The sequence below is a fragment of the Macrosteles quadrilineatus genome, unplaced genomic scaffold (genome assembly GCF_028750875.1).
Source record: "Macrosteles quadrilineatus isolate MER2022 unplaced genomic scaffold, UCM_ALF_1.0 Scaffold_1__1_contigs__length_201487025, whole genome shotgun sequence".
NCBI lineage: Eukaryota > Metazoa > Arthropoda > Insecta > Hemiptera > Cicadellidae > Macrosteles > Macrosteles quadrilineatus.
In genome coordinates, this window is record NW_026542594.1 from 201,252,946 (window position 1) to 201,274,375 (window position 21,430).

At 35.2% G+C, this 21,430-nt stretch overlaps 2 protein-coding genes across 6 annotated transcripts in view; one reads left to right on the top strand and one right to left on the bottom strand.

The window, feature by feature from the left end:
- Positions 1-893: 893 nt before the first annotated feature.
- On the top strand, positions 894-2,823 carry LOC128983526 (uncharacterized). The gene is made up of 2 exons (XM_054402829.1): positions 894-976; positions 2,236-2,823. Exons 1-2 carry the CDS (start codon positions 917-919, stop codon positions 2,791-2,793), a joined length of 618 nt encoding a protein of 205 aa, XP_054258804.1. The 5' UTR covers positions 894-916; the 3' UTR covers positions 2,794-2,823.
- A 1,985-nt stretch (positions 2,824-4,808) lies between these two features.
- The window catches only part of LOC128994345 (glutathione hydrolase 1 proenzyme-like), a 67,147-nt gene continuing 50,525 nt past the window's right edge, over positions 4,809-21,430 (bottom strand). For all 5 annotated transcript variants that reach the window (XM_054418886.1, XM_054418858.1, XM_054418877.1 and 2 more), the window contains exons 3-10: positions 17,683-17,903; positions 12,607-12,799; positions 10,561-10,758; positions 9,641-9,887; positions 8,892-9,082; positions 8,160-8,400; positions 7,200-7,313; positions 4,809-6,029 (exon numbers count right to left, since the gene is read on the bottom strand). In XM_054418886.1, coding sequence (XP_054274861.1) covers positions 5,880-6,029; positions 7,200-7,313; positions 8,160-8,400; positions 8,892-9,082; positions 9,641-9,887; positions 10,561-10,758; positions 12,607-12,799; positions 17,683-17,903 — 1,555 coding nt within the window. In that variant the 3' untranslated portion in view covers positions 4,809-5,879. The remainder of the gene's footprint in view (positions 6,030-7,199; positions 7,314-8,159; positions 8,401-8,891; positions 9,083-9,640; positions 9,888-10,560; positions 10,759-12,606; positions 12,800-17,682; positions 17,904-21,430) is intronic.

Sequence of the window (21,430 nt, forward strand, 5' to 3'; positions counted from 1 at the left end):
CTATGCCATTAGGACTTTCCTTCTATTTTCTACCGAAGGCTAAGGCCAATCGCCCCCAAGACCACAGCAGGGCCCTATGCGGTTGCGATACGGCATTACTACCATTACTACCATTACTACAATCAAGGAGATTTTTGCTAGGCCTGTACTGTCTGGCAGCCTGGGATGTGCAAAAACCCTAGACATTCCATCCCCATGTTAAAGTCGTAGCCATTTTTTCAATAAAATTTGTCTTAGTTGACGTGAGCCACCTACAGATTGCGCTGATCTATATTACTGATTTCTGCCGATTACATTATGGTTTTTACCAAGTCAATCTGATGGAATGACTGATTATGAGCTATAGCAACTGTTGTGACCCAGCAACTATGTCAGTAACGAAAAATAAGGTACAAAATAGAGTTTTAGACACTAGCGCAATCTGTGCCTGGCTCACACAACTACATTCTTTTTTCCTCCTTTAAGTCGCCTCTTACGACAATCTAAGGATACTGCAATCTACTCTAATGCCAGACCAGACCTAAGAGTCCACTACACTAACACACTCACTCACTCCCATGGCCATTTATGCCCAATGCGGCATTTGGCCACACCAACAACTGCTCTCCATCTCTCTCTATCTTCTGCCTCTTATTCTCTACTACACTAACTACATTTTTGAACAAAGCAAAGCTCAAGGAGAGGGTTTCTAGCCTTGACTACTAAATTCCGCACATGTCAGATACAAATTATTTCTATTTGTTATAATTTTTGGTTATTTCCATGATTTGGTGGTACTGAAAGAGTTCAAAAAAATGTTTTACGTATCCGTTTACTTGTAGATGAATTACTAGCAATTCTTTGCTTGTAATATCTCTGTTCACTAAATTTGAATTTTACTGTTTCTATGGTAAACTAAAATTAATTTAAAACAAAAATGAACCCTTTAGGTAATTGCTCAAAATTGTTAGGAAGTTTGTCTAGACAAAATTTTCAGGTATGTATTCACTAAATATGGTAGATATATTTTCCACAAGGCAACAAATCATTAATGATGATACTTGACAAAAGTTCAACACTATATTTGAACAAGATCAGGGTTTGGACTGTTCTCTTACAAAAAAAAAAAACATTAAAATCGCATTGCAACACAAAAAATAAAATGATTGCTAAAGAATCACTCTTTTTGTCCAAATTATAAATACATAGATGGTTGTTCAGTATTTAAAATCATAATTTTTGGTCGACAATCAAATTTGTTAAAATATTCATAGTTGCCTAAGAAACGCCTTATGCGATTTTGGGCGGGTGTCTAGAACCAAAATAATTGATATTACATAAATTTAAAAAGAACCTAGAATACCGTAAGAAATTCCCATTGAATAACTCCCAGATAATTCAAAGAGCCTAAGAAAATAACTGCTTTAGCTCATTCTAATTTATCTAGGCCACAAATGGTTGTGTACATTGCAACGTAAACGTTGATGTTTAGTGGAAGCAAACCTTTCCCTTTCCGATCTCTAAATTAAAAATATAATGTGTCTCGGTTCGACACTAAACTATGAATTGTTCCTTATTCAGACCGATGAAACCTGATGGTGTTCATTGTTGAAACACTTTATCATAAGTTATTGACTAAAAAAATTATAGTAGGCTAATAAATGATAAAATAGGATTTTGGGTAAAAGGGATAACAGTTTAGCTATTAGATTCTCGTCAATCTAGTCTCTGAATAGTCATGTATTAGAACAAAATATCAGTTATATGTTTTCAGCTCTTTTTAGGTGTATTTTTGTTGGTGCGGCTAAATATCACCATAGACAAATAGAATAAATATAGACTGTCAAAGGAAGTTTCCGGCGCCCACCACTAGGAGTGCTGTGCAGCACACCGCTGCAGGCAAGGAGCCGTATGCTACCTGCAGCGGTGTGCGCTGTAACTACACGACACTCCTAGCGGTGGGCGCCGGAACATATGCTAACCGCAGCACTGCTGCCGGTCTATATTCATTCTATTTGTCTATGATATCACCTACAATATAAATGGCCCATAGTATGGTGTGTTTAACAGTCCCTGGACTTAAATATTCTTAATTAAGCTAGTGGAACCCTATCTCTAATTTTTTTTTATCTGCTACTACTAGATTTTTCTAACAAAATATAACACTATTTATAAAATTCATAGTTGGAGCAGTTACATTTTACTGCAAGCTATAACATCTTAACTAAATATAGTTTAATAATTGAGTTTCAACAGGTGTTGAGAAGATGTTTCGTAGATAAACACGGAGACGAAGACATAAAATGGCAGTGGTCAGTGAGGGAATCGCCCTGTCAGGAATGCCACAAGTACGAGAAAAAAGGATGGCTCAAGTTCTGGGGGAAAAAACAAACGGAAGAGTTAACAAATCGTCATATAGAAGTAGTGCGCAAACCAAAGATTTGGGAGTGGGAATATTACGATTATTTACTCCCACAATGTAAGGAAAAACTAGCAGAAGAAAAGTTAGAATACAAAACTCCTAGCACGATTCCTTGCGGAGGACTTGGGACAAAAGAATGCCAAGGCAAACAGATACTCATTCACTTAGAAGATGAACACCGTTTCAAACAACATTGCCATGAGAAGTTAAAGTTTGAACTGAAGGATTCGTTCGGTCTCAAGGAAGTTTGTGGGAAACTGAACGATCTTAAAGGCGTAGAGGTTTCACAATCAGAGGAAAAGGAGAAAGAGGACTTTTGTTGCTTGAACAACTTGATTGACGAAAACAAAGAAAAGCAAGAAGAGAAAAGTAAAAACTCGCAATGTGATTAGATTTAGATTCCCAGAATACAAGGTGTTTTGGTAAAATGTATTAGCTTTTGTATGCTTTTATCTTCTATTGGTTTTGGATACAGAAGTCAACTTAGTGTATTGTTTTAGTATATTAAGCTACAAGGCTGGGAAGTGTAGGTGTTTAAAGGACAAGCAACAGTTGACGTGGGGGGATTTCCGAGCGCACCGTAAAAATCTTGCCGAATGAGTTGCGTACGATACTTTTAACCATACAACCAGCAACAATAGGATTTTGCTGATTTATCCACATAGACTAACATAACCATTCTAATATTTTGATTATACCACTTTGACAACATGGCCTACTCTAACTCGTACCTGTATTTGGATTTATTAGAGTGCAGATTTCAGCTGATTTCTTTAGACTTAACAGTTATTTCATGTGGAATTCCACAATATTCTCTACCGTAATGCATCTTCTGTGACGAATAAATTGGAAAAAGATTGCAATAACTCTACACAGTAGATATAAATCAAAGTGATTCAAAATAATGAAAAGTATAGAGTTGCAGTGAGCAAGTCTATATCGCTTAAAGCCTATTACAAAGGTAGACATTCTTGGTCATATGGTACACTTTTGAATACTAAGTCTTTGGGAATTTCTGGAAAAATAATTGCTGACATTTTGGATGTATTGTAGTGATCAATCTTCGGGTCAAGCTGTTCAACTGTTGTTTGGGCTAAAAAGAATTGGGTTTGAGAACTTGCTCTGTAGATGTATTGCGACACAACTGAAATAGCTAGTGTTTCTGTTGGATCAACAGATAAATAGTTCATAAGCCCCATTCACACAAGGTAAATTTAAAAGCTACATGCCAGCTTTTTTACACACAGCTCTAAAAATAGCTCAGTGTGAACGACGTACTCACTCAAAAGCTGCTTTTAAAAAGGCGCTAGAAAAAGTTTACACAGCGGCTACTTTACACACTTACTCGCCAGCTTTTGAGCGATCTAGCGTGTAAGTAGTTCAGTGTGAACACAGTTGCTTGTGCGCATTGGGGAAGTAGTAGTTATTAAGTGTAAGTAGCAAAAGTGATTAAAATGAATGGATTATATGGCATGATGAGAAACGGAAAAGGAGGAAAGTGTGGGTGAGACAGTTACGGAAGACGTACGGACTATGGTGCATCAAAAAAATTACTTTTTTTGGATTTCAGCTGTTTTTCATCCATGTTCTTTTTTTCCTCCAATCTTCAGCTGTTCAAAACCCTCAACGGTTTATTCCACAAGGATGGGTGCTTTTGGTACCTACTCGTTTAGGAACACTGATACATTTCCCACAGACCATTTCATTTTAAATGTAAGCAAACACCAACACAACCAGCAAGATTTCACAATTAAAACACCCAGAGGTCTGGTCAGAAGCAGGTACTGAGCGAGTAGAAAAAGCATTGTGTGAACAAATACCAACGCACTCGCTGGCGTGTGTGTGTGCTTATAAACTCGCCCCGTGTGAATGGTGCTTTATGTATAGATTTTGTTATGTTTTACGTTTTACCCACATCAGAAAGTGATTTAGCTGAGTCCAGCTGCTTAAATTTAATTCAGGATAAAATTCCAAACCTCCCAAGATTAAATTCAAGTTTTGAATACAGTAGACTCCCTGTTATCCAAACTCCTTGAAACCTTGGCCAGTCCGGATAACGGGTTTTCTGGTTAAACCAGCGTCCTCAAAAACTCGTTAAAACGGACCGTTTAAATGCGTATTTGACTGAGATTTAGGAGAGCATTGTATTTAGACACCTGATCACTGGTCTCAAACGAGAACAGTCATTACAGTACCGCCCACTTCCTGCCAAACTAGTCCGGTTAATCCGATGTGATGATAAATTGTCCGGTTAAAGAGATGTAATTTCCGCCGAGTGTAGTCCGGATAAGAGGGAGTCTACTGAAAAGTAATGGTTCTGAAGAAGCTAGGAATTGAATAAAGTAACGTTTCCCTCCTTTGTGTTTCAACAGAGGATGAAAAAATAATTTTCAAACATTTTGTAAAATCACAATTCTTTAATGGAAACAACCTATTTTACAAAACAATTTGAACCGATAGCAGTAGACTTTGGCATATAAAACTTATTAACAATATTAAATGCATCAAAATAGCAATTCATTAAGTACTATAACAAGAGGCACTAATACAATCAAATTTATATCGAGGCTCTTTAAAATTTGTGTATAGAGCAAACTTTACTGTATTATTAAGATCACAGTCACATTTGAAAGCTTTGCGAATTGTGTACAATAACTTGATTAAAAAGAGAGCAAAATGAGTGTTGAATTAAAATTATTAAAATAAAAATAAGTTACCAGCTTATGATTGAATAAAATATTAAATTTAAAGAAAGCAAACATTTGAGGTAAAATATACTAATGAAAGTTTTATTATAAAACAATGTCACACTTCTGATATGTCAACTGTTAAAATAGTTTCACTAATTTTAGGAAAATCACATAGGTTCACTTAAAAGTACTAATACTGCTGTTAAACTAAAAGTTTGAAACCAATAAAAGATTTTCTCTCACTGAGTTGTTTTTTCAACTTGTAAAATAGCCAGATGCTGCAAAGTTTATTTTCAAAACTGAGTTACAAAAATCACTATTTTATTGCAAAACAGCAAATTTAGGATTTATTTATTTGCTTAAAAACTAGAATTTACAGCTTTAAAATAAAGTAAAAGAATTTTGTTTAAAATTTAAAGAATAAGGAAACATACACTAGAGAAAACGAAAGATGATACTATTATTCAGGAAAATAAAAAATATAATTTTAAAAATTTGGGGCCAAATTCAAACATTTTAAAATTGCTAACTTATCTCTGGAATTAACTGGTAATTTTTTAAATACTAGGAAAGTACTTAAGTTTTACTTAATTAATTCACCTTATTTAGAAAACAAATTTTGTATAAATTTGTCAGTTGTCAGTTTTTAAAACACTAATAGTGGAGAACATCACCTGAAATTATCTCTAAATTTGAGTATTTAAGAATTTCTAGTGTTAATGTTCTCAGACTTCCTAGAACCTGCTAGGATCTTTTTTAGATTAACTCGGACTTTTTTCTTCTCCTTTTCAGTCTATTCCGTAAACTTCACCGCCTTTACGATAATCTGCGTTGGCGTAAATGTGCTCGCCTTGTTTGGCGAGAGCACAAACAATCGAGCCTCTGTCCCTGTATCGGATCGTTTTGTGACCAAGTTTTTGTAGGCCCTTGATTAATGGCTGAAAAATGCAAATTATTTCATTAATAAACTCTGTTTATCTACTGCAGTAAAGAAACTTTATGCCTGAGTCACACATTACATAAGAATAGGCACACGTACGGATTTAGGTGTTTTTATCTCTTGTTACTTACGGATCAAAAAGAAAACTGATTAAACCTGTTAACGTTTTTATTTAGAAACTAAGCATTGACAGCAACTTACTTTCTTGTCCATACAATATCGCCTGTTCAAGTGTGGGAAAGTAAAAACAATTGCAGCAAAATAGAAACTATTGCGGAAAAGTAAATTGAGTGAATTAAAGTAAAACTAGTGTCACTCCACTAAATATGTAGATAAATCAAAATCTAGTGTCACAAAGTAAAAACAATAACTTAAGCAAATTGAAAACTAGTGTCGCAAAGTAAAAATTTGTGCGGGAAAGTAAAAACAAGTGTTACAACGTGAAAGAGCGCACGAATCTACTCTTTTACTTCTTGTAATTGTAATTGCAGTGTAATTGTTATTGGTAGCTCCTTTTTAGGTAACAGTGCCGGAAGACCGAGTTCTGCTCGGATTCAATAAAACATTTATTAAATAAATTAATTGTTGAATCAAAACTTTTGCAAACCTTCTCATTGCCCAGTAGCATTTGGATAATTTTGTTGTTTATCTTTCCAGTTTCAGCATTAAGTGTAGCAAGGATAGCACGGTATTTAAAAATTTCTAATATTGTCCGTTTGCAATGTGGCTGCAAAATGCTTATTCAATAATATCTCTTATTTTTTGGTTTGAAGAACACAGCTAACATGTACAAAGCTAATTACAACTATATTTTAAAATGTTTAGTCCAAACTAACAAATGCAGTTATTTTTTTTATCAAATTATGACAATTAAAATATTCTGTAACAAGTTAACAACCGTTTTTCTTAACTGCCGCTACAAAAAGGTGTTGCTGATAACATGGGCACTTTCAAGGGCTGTGGGATAAAAACCGGATTTTTTCACAGCATTGTGACCAACTCCAATCCATTTCTCGTGGCCAAAGACCCCATATTCAACAAAAAAATAAAAAATCCTTGGTCGAAAATAAAAGTTTGTCTGTAAAAACGCTTGTTACAGAGTATATAGGATATGGTTTGAGTATAAGAGTATAGGAAAACCTTTTTTACGTAAAACAAGGTTACTTACAGCAATGACTCCATATTCATAGCTAATCTGCATTGGATACAGCTGATGATGGATTCTGCTTGCATCCACTGCTTCTTTGATTGACTTTCCCAACCATAAATATTGCATTATGACCTGAAAAACAAATTAGCATTTTATCATTCTGTATAGTAAGTTGCTTTTAGTGATCCCAACTCAAGACACAAAATATGTCCAGTAGAACTCAAAATCTGTCTCAAAATGTTGGTACTGGACCCCATCCGTATAGCCAATGATTCGAATAATTGGATTTTTCTAGGATTATCGCTCGCTGGTTGATACGACATTACAATAGACTTATCGTGGACACAATTGGCACATATTACAAGATATTGCCAATTAATATCTTAAAATACTACCTTAATATCAAAAATACTACAATTTTCTTGGATTGAAGATTGATGTAACCCTGAGTTGGGATGATCACATAAAAGGAGTACTTTCCAAAATCAATTCAGAGATACTTGCTCTTTCAAAAATGTCAGGCCTTTGTGATCTTGAAACTTTAAGGGTAATTTTTTCTTTCATTCATCCATTCACACATACCATTGGGTGTATGCATCTATGGTTCTGCGAACAAAACTTCTTTAGGTATGATTTTAAGAAGCCAAAAAAAGCTATCAGAAAGATGTTGAAATTGGAAAAAGATGAATTTGTTGAACACTTTAAAGGCCTAAAAATGTTAACCTAATTTTTTTCCAACTTTGATAATTTGCACACTGTCTACCCTTTATGGCATAAAATTTAGTTTTATAGACAGATTTATGTGTAGATTTAATTATTTAAAATGTCCAATGCATGCCTGATGAATGATAAACGTTTCAAAATCTACTAGGGTTTGGATCGTCCGCTTAAAAAATGCCACAGACAGAGATATAAAAAAAATAATGAATGTGAGAATTTTCTCACAAAATGACGTCAAATTCCACCTCCGCCACTTACCCACGACACTGAGGTGGTGATCTTGGTGCCCCCGCTGGCCCCGACGACCATCCGCACGTCTCCACTGCTGTCTACTATGATCGTGGGGCTGACGGAGCTCATTGACCGCTTGCCTGGTTCTATAAAGTTGGTGGGAGACGGGTAAACTCCATAGTAATTGACCACTCCAGGTAAAGAGAAGTCATCCATGCCACTGTTCAGTATGATTCCCGTCCTCTCTGACGTCACTCCTCCGCCAAAACTGTCAACAGATTGGTTTCAGGATAAATTTTCTGGTAATAAACGTTTCTTTTAGATTTGCATTTGTGAATATATATTATTGTGTATGAGGCGAACTATTTCTTTGTGGAAAAGTTTCAAAACCTGAAATTCAAGGCGTTATGGCGGACATTTTAAATTCAAAATATCAAGCGTGTCATAATCATTATTGTCTCGTCTTTCAGCAAGATCTTACAATTGAGCTAAGTTCAACAAGTTATTTATTTTTAAAAGTGGAAAAATTTTAACGAGACTAACGCACAACTGGGGAGCAAGCTGGTCTAGTGGTAGAGCAGACTGCTTCAGTCCCCTAGGTTCCAGGTACAAATCCTGCCAATCACCGGTGGATTTTTGTCAACTGATATTGCCGCGACTTTCTACGTTCAACCTGAAGTCATGTGAAATTGGTTCCAGGCAAGAGCCTACTGTCCTAGATGGTAAAGGTGGGACATACAAAATTGGACGTCCACTCACTAGAGATTAACAGTGCTGGTGACCGCCACGGCGTCTCCGTCCGGCGCAATGATGCTGATGTGTGCCGTGCCGTGGTCGTCAGGGTTGTAGAACACGGCGCCATAGTGGGCGGCCTCCTCAAACGTACGATCATCCCTTATCAGTGATCGTACACTGTTAGCGTAGTCATCTGACATCAGGTTGGCCAACAGCTAGGGAAAATAGACCAAGATTATTTTTTTGTTTTAATATTACTATAGGAAGTGCAAGGTTATAAAAATAAAAAATATATAGGGTACCTATTTTTATTTTTAGTTATGAATAATACGACAAAGCTTTACACATAAGTGCTATATCCATAAATTTACTTTTTGAAGCAATTTTCTTTTGTAAAGGAATTGTCCAGTAGGAGTCAGAAATAAATTTTTCACGAAATGATAGGTTGTGTATTATTTCAATGTTACTCAAGTTTCACGTATAATTCTGGCAATAGATTACTGAGAAACCCATATTATTTGTGTAACAGCGTCTGAACTGTTTAGGATGAGCATCAACATTAACATCTCAAAATAATAGTAATAGTCGTCTCAAAGGAACTACTAATCACCAAAATAAAAGGGAGTAAAATTACCTTGCATTAGAACAAATGGCTGGTACGTACTGGAAGAGGAACGGATGAGGAATTTATAGGTGATAAAAATAGTATTATTTCACTATTATAGCAAAGTAACAGAATTTCCTATCACTACCCAGTATAAAATCACACTTACATCTTTGATATCAACAAAGTCCGGATCGCCAAGTTCCGTGCGCCTGGCGTAAGCGTACTTAAATGCTTCTACCATCCTGTGAACGGTCGTTGTCATGTTGCCGAGCGTACTCATGCTGTCTGTGGTCATGTTGTATCCGTCGAGGATGTTGAGGATGAAGGCGAGCAGGGCGCCGGCCCCGGGCGGAGGCGAGGTGTAGAGTGTGTCGCCATGTAACTTCACAGTGATCGGCTCTCTCCATACTGGTCTGCATGGGTAAATTGATAAGTGTTATTTTGTTTGTAAAAAAGTAGGTTAACATTGGATCAACTGGAATATTAGCTTGGCAATGGGAACTGTCCGCTGTGACCAACATTGGCCCTGTTGGACAACAGAACATAACGGAGCAGATGACAGCACAGATCTCACACCTTGATAAAAATAAAGGTCAAAAAACAATAGCCGATTGTATTAAGAAGTAAATTTTACCCATTCAGTAATAGATTTTCGATGACAATAATTAAAAAAACGTCCAAAATTACTGGTGTGGATATTTTTTGAACCGTACTAGCCGTAAAATTTGAACTGTTGACTAACCAAAAAATTATCCAAAACAGCCTTGCCTCATCGATTTATGTTGATCACGGTTTTAATGTAAGATTGAATGAACCACCACTTATAGAATGCACGTTATAGATTCCAATCATAATTTCACCCTACAAGGAAAAGACTCATACATTAGGTCATGAATAACATTACGGACCTTTCACTTGCCAATATTTGCACAACCATTCTAAATAAAAACCTGACTTCAGTAACCTAAAAGACAAGCTTAGAACAGCTCCAGCAGGGTTAGTTTCACAAACTTTTATAGATATGATCAGCTGATTTATAATCAAACTGCACAACATTAACCGGGTTTTTTTCACTTCTCTACTTACTTGTAGTTCCGCATGTCCTTTTCAGTGATAATGCCTCCCATACTTTGTACGTCTTCAACGAACGTCTTGGTGAGAGAACCATCGTGTAACGCGTCTCCTCCCTCTCGCGCTATCACTTTGAGAGTTTCGCACAACCGTCGGGGTCGAATCAGAGTCCCCATGGTCTTGAAGCCTCCAGTTGAGTCCACAAACCATTCCCTGCAATTGTAATTTGAATGGCTAAATTATTATTTACATTAAAATATGAACTTTTCAGAAGAGAAAATTCTATTGAGTTTGACACAATTTGAGACCATGTCATGCAAGTGAGTATTTTGCGTCAAGAAAATGCTCTCTGAGAGTCAAAAGGTCACTTTTTAATTTTTAGAAAAGTCATTAGCTTTTTGATGGATTAATTTGTCTTTGATCTTAGTTAATTTTCTTCTTAAGTAAAAGTTTTTCTTTTCTATGAACTTAATCCAGCAATGCTTTAAAACTATAGTTGTTATTTTGCGCTATTTTGAATATTTCTGTTTATACTTAATTTACTTTCCGTTTGCATGATTAAATAATTATTATTTAATCTTGCCACGGTTATTTCTCAATGAGAAACTAACCAAATATTTCAAATGTATTTATTTTATAAACAAAAAAGTATCCTAGAATACGTAGTTTTTGACACCTGGTACATTTAATCTATGTTAAAGTGTTAAGACACTTAGGTTTGTGTAAAACTTGTTGTATCGTAGCTAAAACAGTTATCAAAAATAAATTTAAATTTACAAAACTAGTTGATTTTTTAAACTCTTTTAAGATATTTATTGATCTGATTTACATAGATTAATAGATTTAAATTAAATTTAACAAGTTTAAAAGTCACTTAAAGTTGTAGATATATTTAAAAAATTCAAAATATAGATAACAACAACCAGTAAAGACTAATTTATAAGAAAGGAGACAAAACAATTGTGAGGTATCATCTTGCATTTCTGTTTACTAGGTGTGATGCCTTATCAAGCATAATGGCTGTTATTGTAAACAAAAACAATCAACTGTGGATTCAAGGTGAAATTTGTTATGTTATACAACTTGATTCTCTCTCGCTTACTTCGGTTATGCAATAAAAAGAAAAAAAAGTTAGCTATGAAGTTGTATTTATTAAAAACACATTAGAAATTTTAAAATTAATCTAGAGGTTAATATACCTTTAATCCGTCAATGTGATCATACATCACCAATGAACGGCGACCGGTTTCAGCCCAGCTGTGGGGCCATCTTCAGGCGATGAAAGAACATAAATTCACTCCGAAGAGTTTGTCAGAAAGTCTATAAATACACCACGAGGAATAATGCATAAATACATTTTTAACAAAAACACAAGCTGTCACAAATCGACTGCCCGGCAGACGGTTCGTGTACAATGAGTTGCTAGTCCAGACTTGAGTCCGCCACGCAGTCAATTCGTGGCAGCTTGTGTTTTTGTTAAAAATGTATTTAACTGTTATTCCTCGTGATGTATTTATAGACTTTCTGACAACCTCTTCGGAGTGAATTTATGTTCTTTCATCACCTGAAGATGGCCCCTCTGCTGGGCTGAAATCGGTCGCTGTTCATCGGTGATATGATCACATTGACGGATTAAAGGTATTTTAACCTCTAGATTAATTTAAATTTGTGATCAGGAGGCAAAAACACCAGAAATATATGAATTTCTCCTCAGAACTCATAAAAAAGGAAAAATTGTGACATCAAAGTCTAAAAGCCCTCAAGTGTATTCTCAACTTGAATATGGATTATTGGTATTGATATTGGTATAATGGTGACAACTTTATCACCCCAAAATTGGCTCTGATAGTACAAAGTAGTTTTGACCTTTCCCGTTGATTCACTAACATGTTTTTTTTTAAGGTTGAAATGTTAAAATTATACTCAAATCCCATTTAGGGTTCAGTTGTATTATAACCTTTGACTGTTTATGGTAACAGATAACTTAGTGTTAGTGAATTATCGGAAGAGAAACTGATAATATGATTAAAATTGTAGGAACGCCTAGGAAGATTACACTACCTCAAGTTGGGATCGCTACGGAACAGATCAGGCCGGAAATGAAGGTTGTCACTTTGATGTTTGCTCATGTGGTAACCGTCTCGGCAGATCTGTAACGTAGGTTCTACTACCTCGGCCCACGGAAGACGGCCGAACTTCTTGTGCGCCTCCCAGTATCCTCGCAGCTCCCCGGGAACCCCTGACGCGAGCGCCCCTGTAACCAACAAAGTAACTGAGTCTACTAAATCAAGAGGGTTACCGGTTCAATCCTAAAAAAAAGTAAGTCGGAAACATTTGTCCTATTTTGCAGCTTGTTTATACAACACATTTTATTTTATTTTGTTCGGACAGTCAGTAAAAAAACCCCTGCCTTTTGTAACTTTATCTTTAAGTTGTTAAATGGTGTTTTCTAACAAGTTTTTTTTACAGATTCAAATGTTGAAAATGAGACACGTTTCAAGTGATACTGAGTGAATGTGTTGCGAACCTCTGATTAATTCACCAAGTTTTAGATGAGCGACTTCAACTAACATACTCTATACCCATTCACCTACAAGGTAATAGAATTTACTATGCATACTGAAATTGAGATATCTTACCTATATGAGCAAAATGTAACTAAGCAAGTATATTTTACACAGATGACTTTCATTTTTTCTTTCTCCCCCTACTAGTAACAGCATGCTCTTCTTGGCTGTTTAATTGTTTGCTTCAAATCACTAAGATTTCAAAAGTTCTCATAATAACTATTATGTGACTGACCTTAATCGGTACGGCAAGATAAAAGAAACTCAAACTAATTTAAACAAGAAAATAAAATTTCACGAGAATAGGAAAGATGACTTAGGGAATGAAACAAACAAGAAATATTTAATGTTAGGACAAAATTAATTATGTCTTTAGTATTAATGAATCGGATTTGTATTACTCAATAAGAGCAAAGTTTGCAAAGCAATTACGTCTGAAGAAATAAACCAGTCAAAATTTGAATCATCATTTTAAATGCAATGATGTTAAAAAATAAATAAATAAAAACAAAAGTAAAACTAATCATTAGTAATACTTTGCAGAAATTTGTACAGTTCAAAACAAGTGCAGAATATTATCGAAAAACTATCTTGACCTTCCGTCTATCGCTACTAAGTTATTATTCAGCATAAACATTGCTATCTCAATTTGGGTTTTGGACTCTAAGGTCAGGCTATCAAAGTCAGCTTTTTTACCCATTCGATTGATTATACCAATTTCAAATGGTAAAATGTGAGCTAAATAATTGATAACACTATAAATTGGATATTCTAGAACGAACAGTGGGTCCTTAAATAATTATAATATTTGTGTTATTAATTAACACTTAGATGTCTGTTATTTTGTAATTAATTAGGATTAGACTACAAACTTTTGCAGATAATTTTAGGACATTTCCAGGGCCAAGATTCCCAAACATTAACTTAAATTTGTTGGTTCAAATATAAATTTAAACAAGGATTGATTTTACTCATGACATCCAATATATTTAACGTTACTTTAAAAAGAGATATTTGAATAAATGCAGTGTTTACATTAACTGTTAGGTGTATTGAAAAAGTTCAATTACATTTTGATATAATAAATGATTACTAAAATAGAAAGTATACTGTACTGAGATGTTTGGTACTAAATATTTACAAAGCATTTTTTAAGGAACATGCCCTGCTTGATAGATATTTTGTACCAACAAGACCATCCTAATGCGCTACTGATTATAGACAAAAACCCAGGGCTCGATTTGCGGGGGAATGGAGTTCCGGTACCTCTCTTTTGTAAAGAAAAAGTATTGGCATAAACAAGGACATTAATAGGTACTAATCTCATTAAATAGGTTAATTCATTTTTTTACAAATTGAGTACTGCAAGAACATATACCTAAGCTTTTCAAAGTCTATTTAACAACAGTAGCATGACTAAACTAATGTTTCATACATTATTATAAAACAGTTGATTTCTGAACCCATACTATTTGTCATTGAGCTTCAATTAAGGATGATTTCTAAAAAATCAACAAAATAGTAACAAAACCAGGAGATTACACAGTTCCCTTCCAAAAAACTTCAAATACCATTATTAAAGAATATCGTTGAAACAAAACTAAATCCGTCCACACTAAATATGTCTACATCGCAATCGCAAGGTTTATAATTCAAGTTTTATTGGTCTGTCAGTTGGTAAAGTGAAAGACTTTAAAAACATGAAAACAATGTTATGGGTCCAGATTCTGGTACCTTTTTCCAAAAATTTACTTTTACTCTTGTACTGCAACCTCGCTTTTCTGGATATATATTCTATGTTAAGAGAGGCCGCCAACCTCTTAAAAAGAGAATTTGTAATACCGTACATTTATACTAAAATAAATATAATATTTTTAACTAGTTTTTTTCTGACTTGCCATAACTGTTATTTTCACTTTTATATTAATTGAATCATAACAAATAATTTCAAAGTACATGTTGTCGCAAATGATTCATTAATTAAATTCTTTTATACACAAATTAGTAACCTCTAACTTATAATCCTAGAACCCAAAAACATAGAGATATTCTTAAAGAACAGTAATGTTTTGAAAGGTAATGCGCAGAGCATAGAGAGAGGGCGTTAACTCACACTTGAATAAACAAAACACAGCTGTGAGCCACTTATCAAACTGTTTGAAAATGAACCAACAATCAGATTACATATGCACTTGGTGTAGAACAAATTCATCGGGAAGTTAAATTATACTCTCCAAAGAAAAACTTATTCAGATTCCAAAATGACATTGTTTTGAATAACAAATCACTTACCTGGTTTTAGCTTTTTCTATCCTATTTCAGCTGTTCTTTATTAGTTGTTGAGGAACGCTAAGTTATTTGTAGGGAAGAATAAATTACGTTTAGCTTTTTTAATACAAAGATGAATGGTTACTAACTTTTATCCTAGAGGCATGAAGGTTAAAATCTTACCAATCACCTACGGTTCTAACAACTGTTATCATGCTGTGCCACAGTGGTGCTGTATTAAACCTTAGAAATTTCCACTTTGTCATTATTATGGTACTGGAAAAATATGTCAACACAAAACAAACTGTACTAAATAGTGGCTGGGTAGCTGAGGGATTATAGTGCTCGCCAAACAATCAAAAGGTAGCTGGTTCAATCCTGAGAAAAACTTAAAGTTTTTCTTTAATCGACGTGAGGGGCTCTCCCACAATCCCCCACTCCTTCGCAGAAAAGGTTCTCATCAGTTCTTCATCTCTCCCTGATTATTGGGTTAAACAAATTATCCTGACTAATGAAACAGCTGATCTTAGTCAGCAAAAAGCTACACAGCTTTTATTTGACCAAAATTCAAATTTCTCTGCGCAAAAGGTACTGTGTGCAAAGATTGTATAAAATTAACTTGCCACTGGACAGTTTACAGTGATAGCCATGTTTTAATGCTTGTTCCTTGTGTCCCTCACACCATACTGGGTACTCAATTGTCTGGAAAGTCGCTGGTTTGATTCCAAGCAAGATTGTTCTTACGCAAGCAGTACACAATAGCCAAATGTTCGACAGAATATTCTGCCTAGTTTTTGGCTGGAATCGCGACAACAAATGCTGCCGAACGTGAACCACAAGCTCACCCAGTACACGCTCACTGATAGTTCGACTTACTTTAACTAAATGCTTCAACTAGTGTTATTGGCATTACTAAATAGCATATCAATTAATGTTTGCTGACGGTGAAAGCCAAGGTAGAAAAAGCAATGGTGGGATTTTTCAAAACATTGTGTTGTGGAACAATATTTAAAAAAATAAAATAAACTCCCGAAGTCAAAAACCACTGCCTGGATCAAATAGGCTAGCCTATTGTTGTACCGTGCCCTATTTTTTTAAGTGGTGGTGCTCTTCCACTAAGTCATAACATAAAGAAGCCATTCCCCAATGATTATTAGTTTGGTAACTTAACAAAAATTTAATTACAGAATATCAAAATCAAGAGTTGTAGTAGAAAATACTTTGAAACAAAAGTGTTTATTCGTTTTTCCAGTCCATCAAAATTTATTGCACTACTCAGTCTCACATAATGAACTGGAGACAAGACAAATTAATGAGTATGAACTAACACTAGTTTGGGTGAGCTCAATAGGCACTCGCATTTGCTCGTCTCCTTTGAGTCGTCCAAAAACAAAAAAAGGAGCGCAGACAAGCAAGGATCATGGCATTGCGAACTATCGCGAGCCTACACAAGTAGAGCAGGTACACAATCGTACTAGCCATAGCTCGCCTATATGTGGCGATAGTGTACTGCTAGCATTAACTCAGCTGCCATTAAACAGTTAAATTATAAACTTGAATATTGGACTCTCAATGCATAATGGTATGTAAAAAGAGGTCGACGCTAGGCTGTAACAAGACTAGGGTTTGGAATATTTCTTTAAAAATGTAAAATACAAAGGCGTAGTAAACAAAATACTTGAGATTACACTAGACTGGGACGGGTGGTGTTGTCCTGTAATCCAGCTGCTAGGAGGTCATGAATTGTGGATATTTATAGGCATGCATTGTGGAATCGATACTCTCTGGTGTGGATTAACGTCCGCACGAGTGAGTAAAACGACTATCCGCAGTACTATCCTGATAATTAGACCAATTCGTATATACCAAGGAAAAAATTTGGTTCGGATTCCTCTATAAACCGTAGGTCCCTTAGTTGCCATTAGCTGTATGGGCTATTAATTAAGAGCTGTGTCTAAGGAATATGTCGACCTTAGTCACTAACAAGACTACAAGATCCGCCACTCATCTCCATTCATACTTGGCTTAAAATACCTACTTTGTATGGTCGCCATTTTATCAAAAAGTATAAAAGTAAAAAAGTATAAGATCTGTACATCACATCTAGATATCAGTTTTATTTAATTCACCAGAATATCAGCCTACTTATACCAATCTTCACATTTTTCTTACCCATCAACCTCAATTACCAGGAAAAAATCAAAAATTGTAACGACTGAAACCCATTGTTTTAAACCTCATGGAATCGCTCCACATTTTATAGAATGAGAACTTTTGTAATCTTTAACATTCCAAAACCTACCATGTCGTGACAAGGAGTTGTTGTGGGCGAACATATCCCTCGTAGCGGCACCTGGAGCAGTTTCTCTGGCAACTAGAGCCTGAGAGGTCTTGGACTTGCGGTCGTACACTGTCATGATGAACCCTCCGCCCAGTCCCATACTCTGCATGTTGACCACCCCATTGCAGAATAGTGCTGCCACTGCAGCATCCACTGCTGAACCATTCTTGGCCAAGATGTCTCTGGTAATCCACAGAGCATACTTTTCAAAACGGTTAACTTCCAGTTTACCTGAGTTCAAGTGTTTAACTTATACAGAAAGGTTTTAATTTACTAACTCATTTTAGGCCTAGTTGTTGGTACCTTGTTTGGCTTCATAGGCTACTTACAGTTAGGTACCTATGAAAGTAGTACCTTAGGGCTGATAATTTTGAATTGAACTGATTTTAGCTTTTAAGTAAGTTTTACAGTAAAACTTTTAGTGTAGGTTGATGAATGCATCCATTTTAGAAAGCTAGTATTGCAGCAAAAACAGCCAGTTTTTTTTAAACAGTTAAATTAACTAATGTCACATTGATTCATTAAATTTAAAAGTTTTGATGTAGCGTTAGAAATTGCCAGATTACCAGCAGGCCCTAAGCTTATTTTATTTTACATTTAAAGCTGAAACCAAAAGTTTAATTGTATGATAGGCTACTAACCACTGATCAAGGCCCTATTTCCTGGTGCCATTGTTTCTATTTTACGAACTTCATAAAGTACAAACATTTTTTATAGGCTACTGTAAGTTTAATCCATTTGCTACGACATACCAATTAATAGGTTTAGGCTATACTGAAAATGTACGATACTCTTCTAATTGTCATGACACAAAACTTAAGTAAAGCTACCAAGATTGTATACAGTATTTTACCATCAAGTGTAATTCAATTAACTTTAATCCTATGCAACAAACCAAACTTTAAAGTTGTAAAGCCTTAAGTGGTGTCTCAATTAGCTGGTTGTAAAATAGTAAGTAAAACGGCTAAAATGAAACAATCTAGGCCTAGGCTAGTTTAGAATAAATTAGGAAATAGGTTAGGCCAATATAACTATATTAAGTTAACATAGTCTCTAACCAGGTAAGTTACAGGTTGTTGAAAAGATAACACACTGCAGTATAAATACAACTTAATTTATTATTCGTAGAAAACAAATCATTACTTAGTACAAAATAGTGGTTTTAACACATTCATTGTTAAATAAGTTAATTTAATGACGATGAGAACTTCTGGATATTGGAATCAATTGGCAGATGGTAGGCCTATCCTTGAAGTTATAAGTAAGGAATTACGTTATCACAATAGACAAAAGATAAAACTAAAAACCTGTTTTAATCGGTGTTTAGTCCATTGCTTCTTGATAACAACTTCAACGACCGTTTCCAGTAGAAGTCCCATTTCGAACAAGTCCCAACAACTGCTTGGGAGAAAACTCAAGTCAACATAACACACTATTTCAAATCAACGAGTCCGAGTACCAAAAAGTCCAAGTCTTAAATTATCACTGGGGAGGTTTTGGCTTCGTAGTTTCAGGCTTCTTATTCTGTTCAGTCTTCATTTGTTTGTCAGTAATTTTCCTTGTGTGTCCACTGGGGTCAAAGTGATTCGTGTGCTCACTGGCTTCTTTCTTCGTACGCTGTTTTCCACTGTGTCCAGAATAGAGATGCTTGTCAATGTCGAAATTGTAGTGCTCGTACTCATCGAAGTGGGTTTCGGACATGTTTGTAGAAAATTAGTGAACTATTTCACAAAACTAAAGACAGAACGACTGGCTAATACCGTGGATGTTCACAACTAGACGTCGTCAACCTTGAATCTGAAGAGGAAGGATTAATTTTGTTTTGATGTCGAAACGAAAGTTGACAGAAGCTTGTGCGCTTGCGCAAAGAAACCGTTCTCGCTTCTGATTGGTCAAGTTCGCTGCCAGCTGTTTTGCAAAGCATTATGGGTGGCGGCAACGGAAAGTGCCAGAAGAAACAGAAGTTGGCGGCTTGGCGTTTGAATTTAATTCTGACACGACATGAAATTAAGGCTAGGGCCACACTTGGCGACTTTGTCGCGGCGACAAAGTCGCGGCGTCAATGAATGAAAGTGCGTAGCATTAAATTAAATGGAGGCGGCCACACTAAGCGACTCACGACCAGCGACCACCGGCGACAGAAAAATAAACGCGACCGGGAGCGTTTTTCGGTCGCGGCGACAAATACGCTCCCCATGTTATCTTACGGCACCGGCCACACTAGGCGACAAGTCGCTCACTCAAACCCCCTTTGTTGCTCTATTTTCATATCTATGCTATTTAGTTTTGGACTGGCATGGAAAATATGCGTTTAAAATACAAATATTTTCATCGACAAAATAAGTGTCGGCATGTTTACATGTGTCCTGTAGCATATATAAGATTTAACTTGTCTTCAATGTCATTAGCTTGCCAAAGCTATGCACATAAAAAAATACTACAAACAAGTTTAATATAAAAAACGCCATCCATAAACAATGATGTTTCAGGTAATTCGCTCCATACCTGTGGTTTCTCATCCTTTTAGCGAATTTTCCATATAGAGAATAAATTATTACGGTTGCATGGTAGGACCTAAGCCCAGGACCGATTTAATTTTTCGTTTTGAGGACCTCAGAGGCTAAAACGCCCTCCGTTCAAATTCATATATAAAAGTACATATGTATCAATATCCATATGCAGTGTATATATTTTATGTTTATATAGGTCTATGTGCCCATTAGGGCGATAACTCAAGCAAAATTTATGAGATTTTAATTGTATTTGGTACAAATGTTTAAACCAACGTTAATTCAAACGGGCTCGCAAATTAGAATGATCAGACTATCAGAATAAGGCCTTAATAAGTTTTAAGGGGCTTTAATGGGGTATAACATTAGTTCTTTCTTATTTTTGACTCTAAAACATAAATTTCACAATTCCCTTCCAAACTGTTTTGTTAGATAAAAAAATAAATACTTTTGTACATTTTAAGCGGTGTTGTAAGCCTAGCGATTACGGAGATGATTAAAAAACAATTGTCAATTTATAATGCCCGTTTTTATGGAGAATAACCTGTTGTAGTTTGCTTGTTTATAGATATATTTTAATAACATTTTGCAATGTTGTTAATTTCGTACTAAGCTATCAAAATTTTAATTAACAAGAACACCTCATTAGGTTACCTTATCTGTACCAACAAACCTAAGCATTAATTTAAATTCATCTTATATAAATTGGAAATAAATCCGACAAGTTTAAGTGAATATTTTAGTGGAAATCTAGCCAAACAAATGTAAATTCGCTTAGTCTGCAGGCTTTTTGCGGCGGGGGTATTTAGATATACAAGAGATAGCAACATCAATCATTAAACAGTGATCAGACGATTTAGACGTCCACATTGGTTTTAGAAACATAATTTAACACTTTAATTTAGTAAAAATTGTATTCCTTTCTTGCTGGTAAATGGTTAAAAACTATTACGTGACCTAGTACTAAAAATATAAAGATTCACCGGTGCACGTACGAAAATACTTTAACTATATGATTTAATTTGTAAGATTCGCTTGAATTGTATGATACTGCAAATAATAGTAAAAAACATCAATGTATTCTAAGATCATCCAAAAACATACATAAACAGTCATAGATCCTTATTTATTTCCATAATCAATGACACGATTTTAAAAGTACAATATAACATCTCGAAACTCTATTTTTACTGGTATGG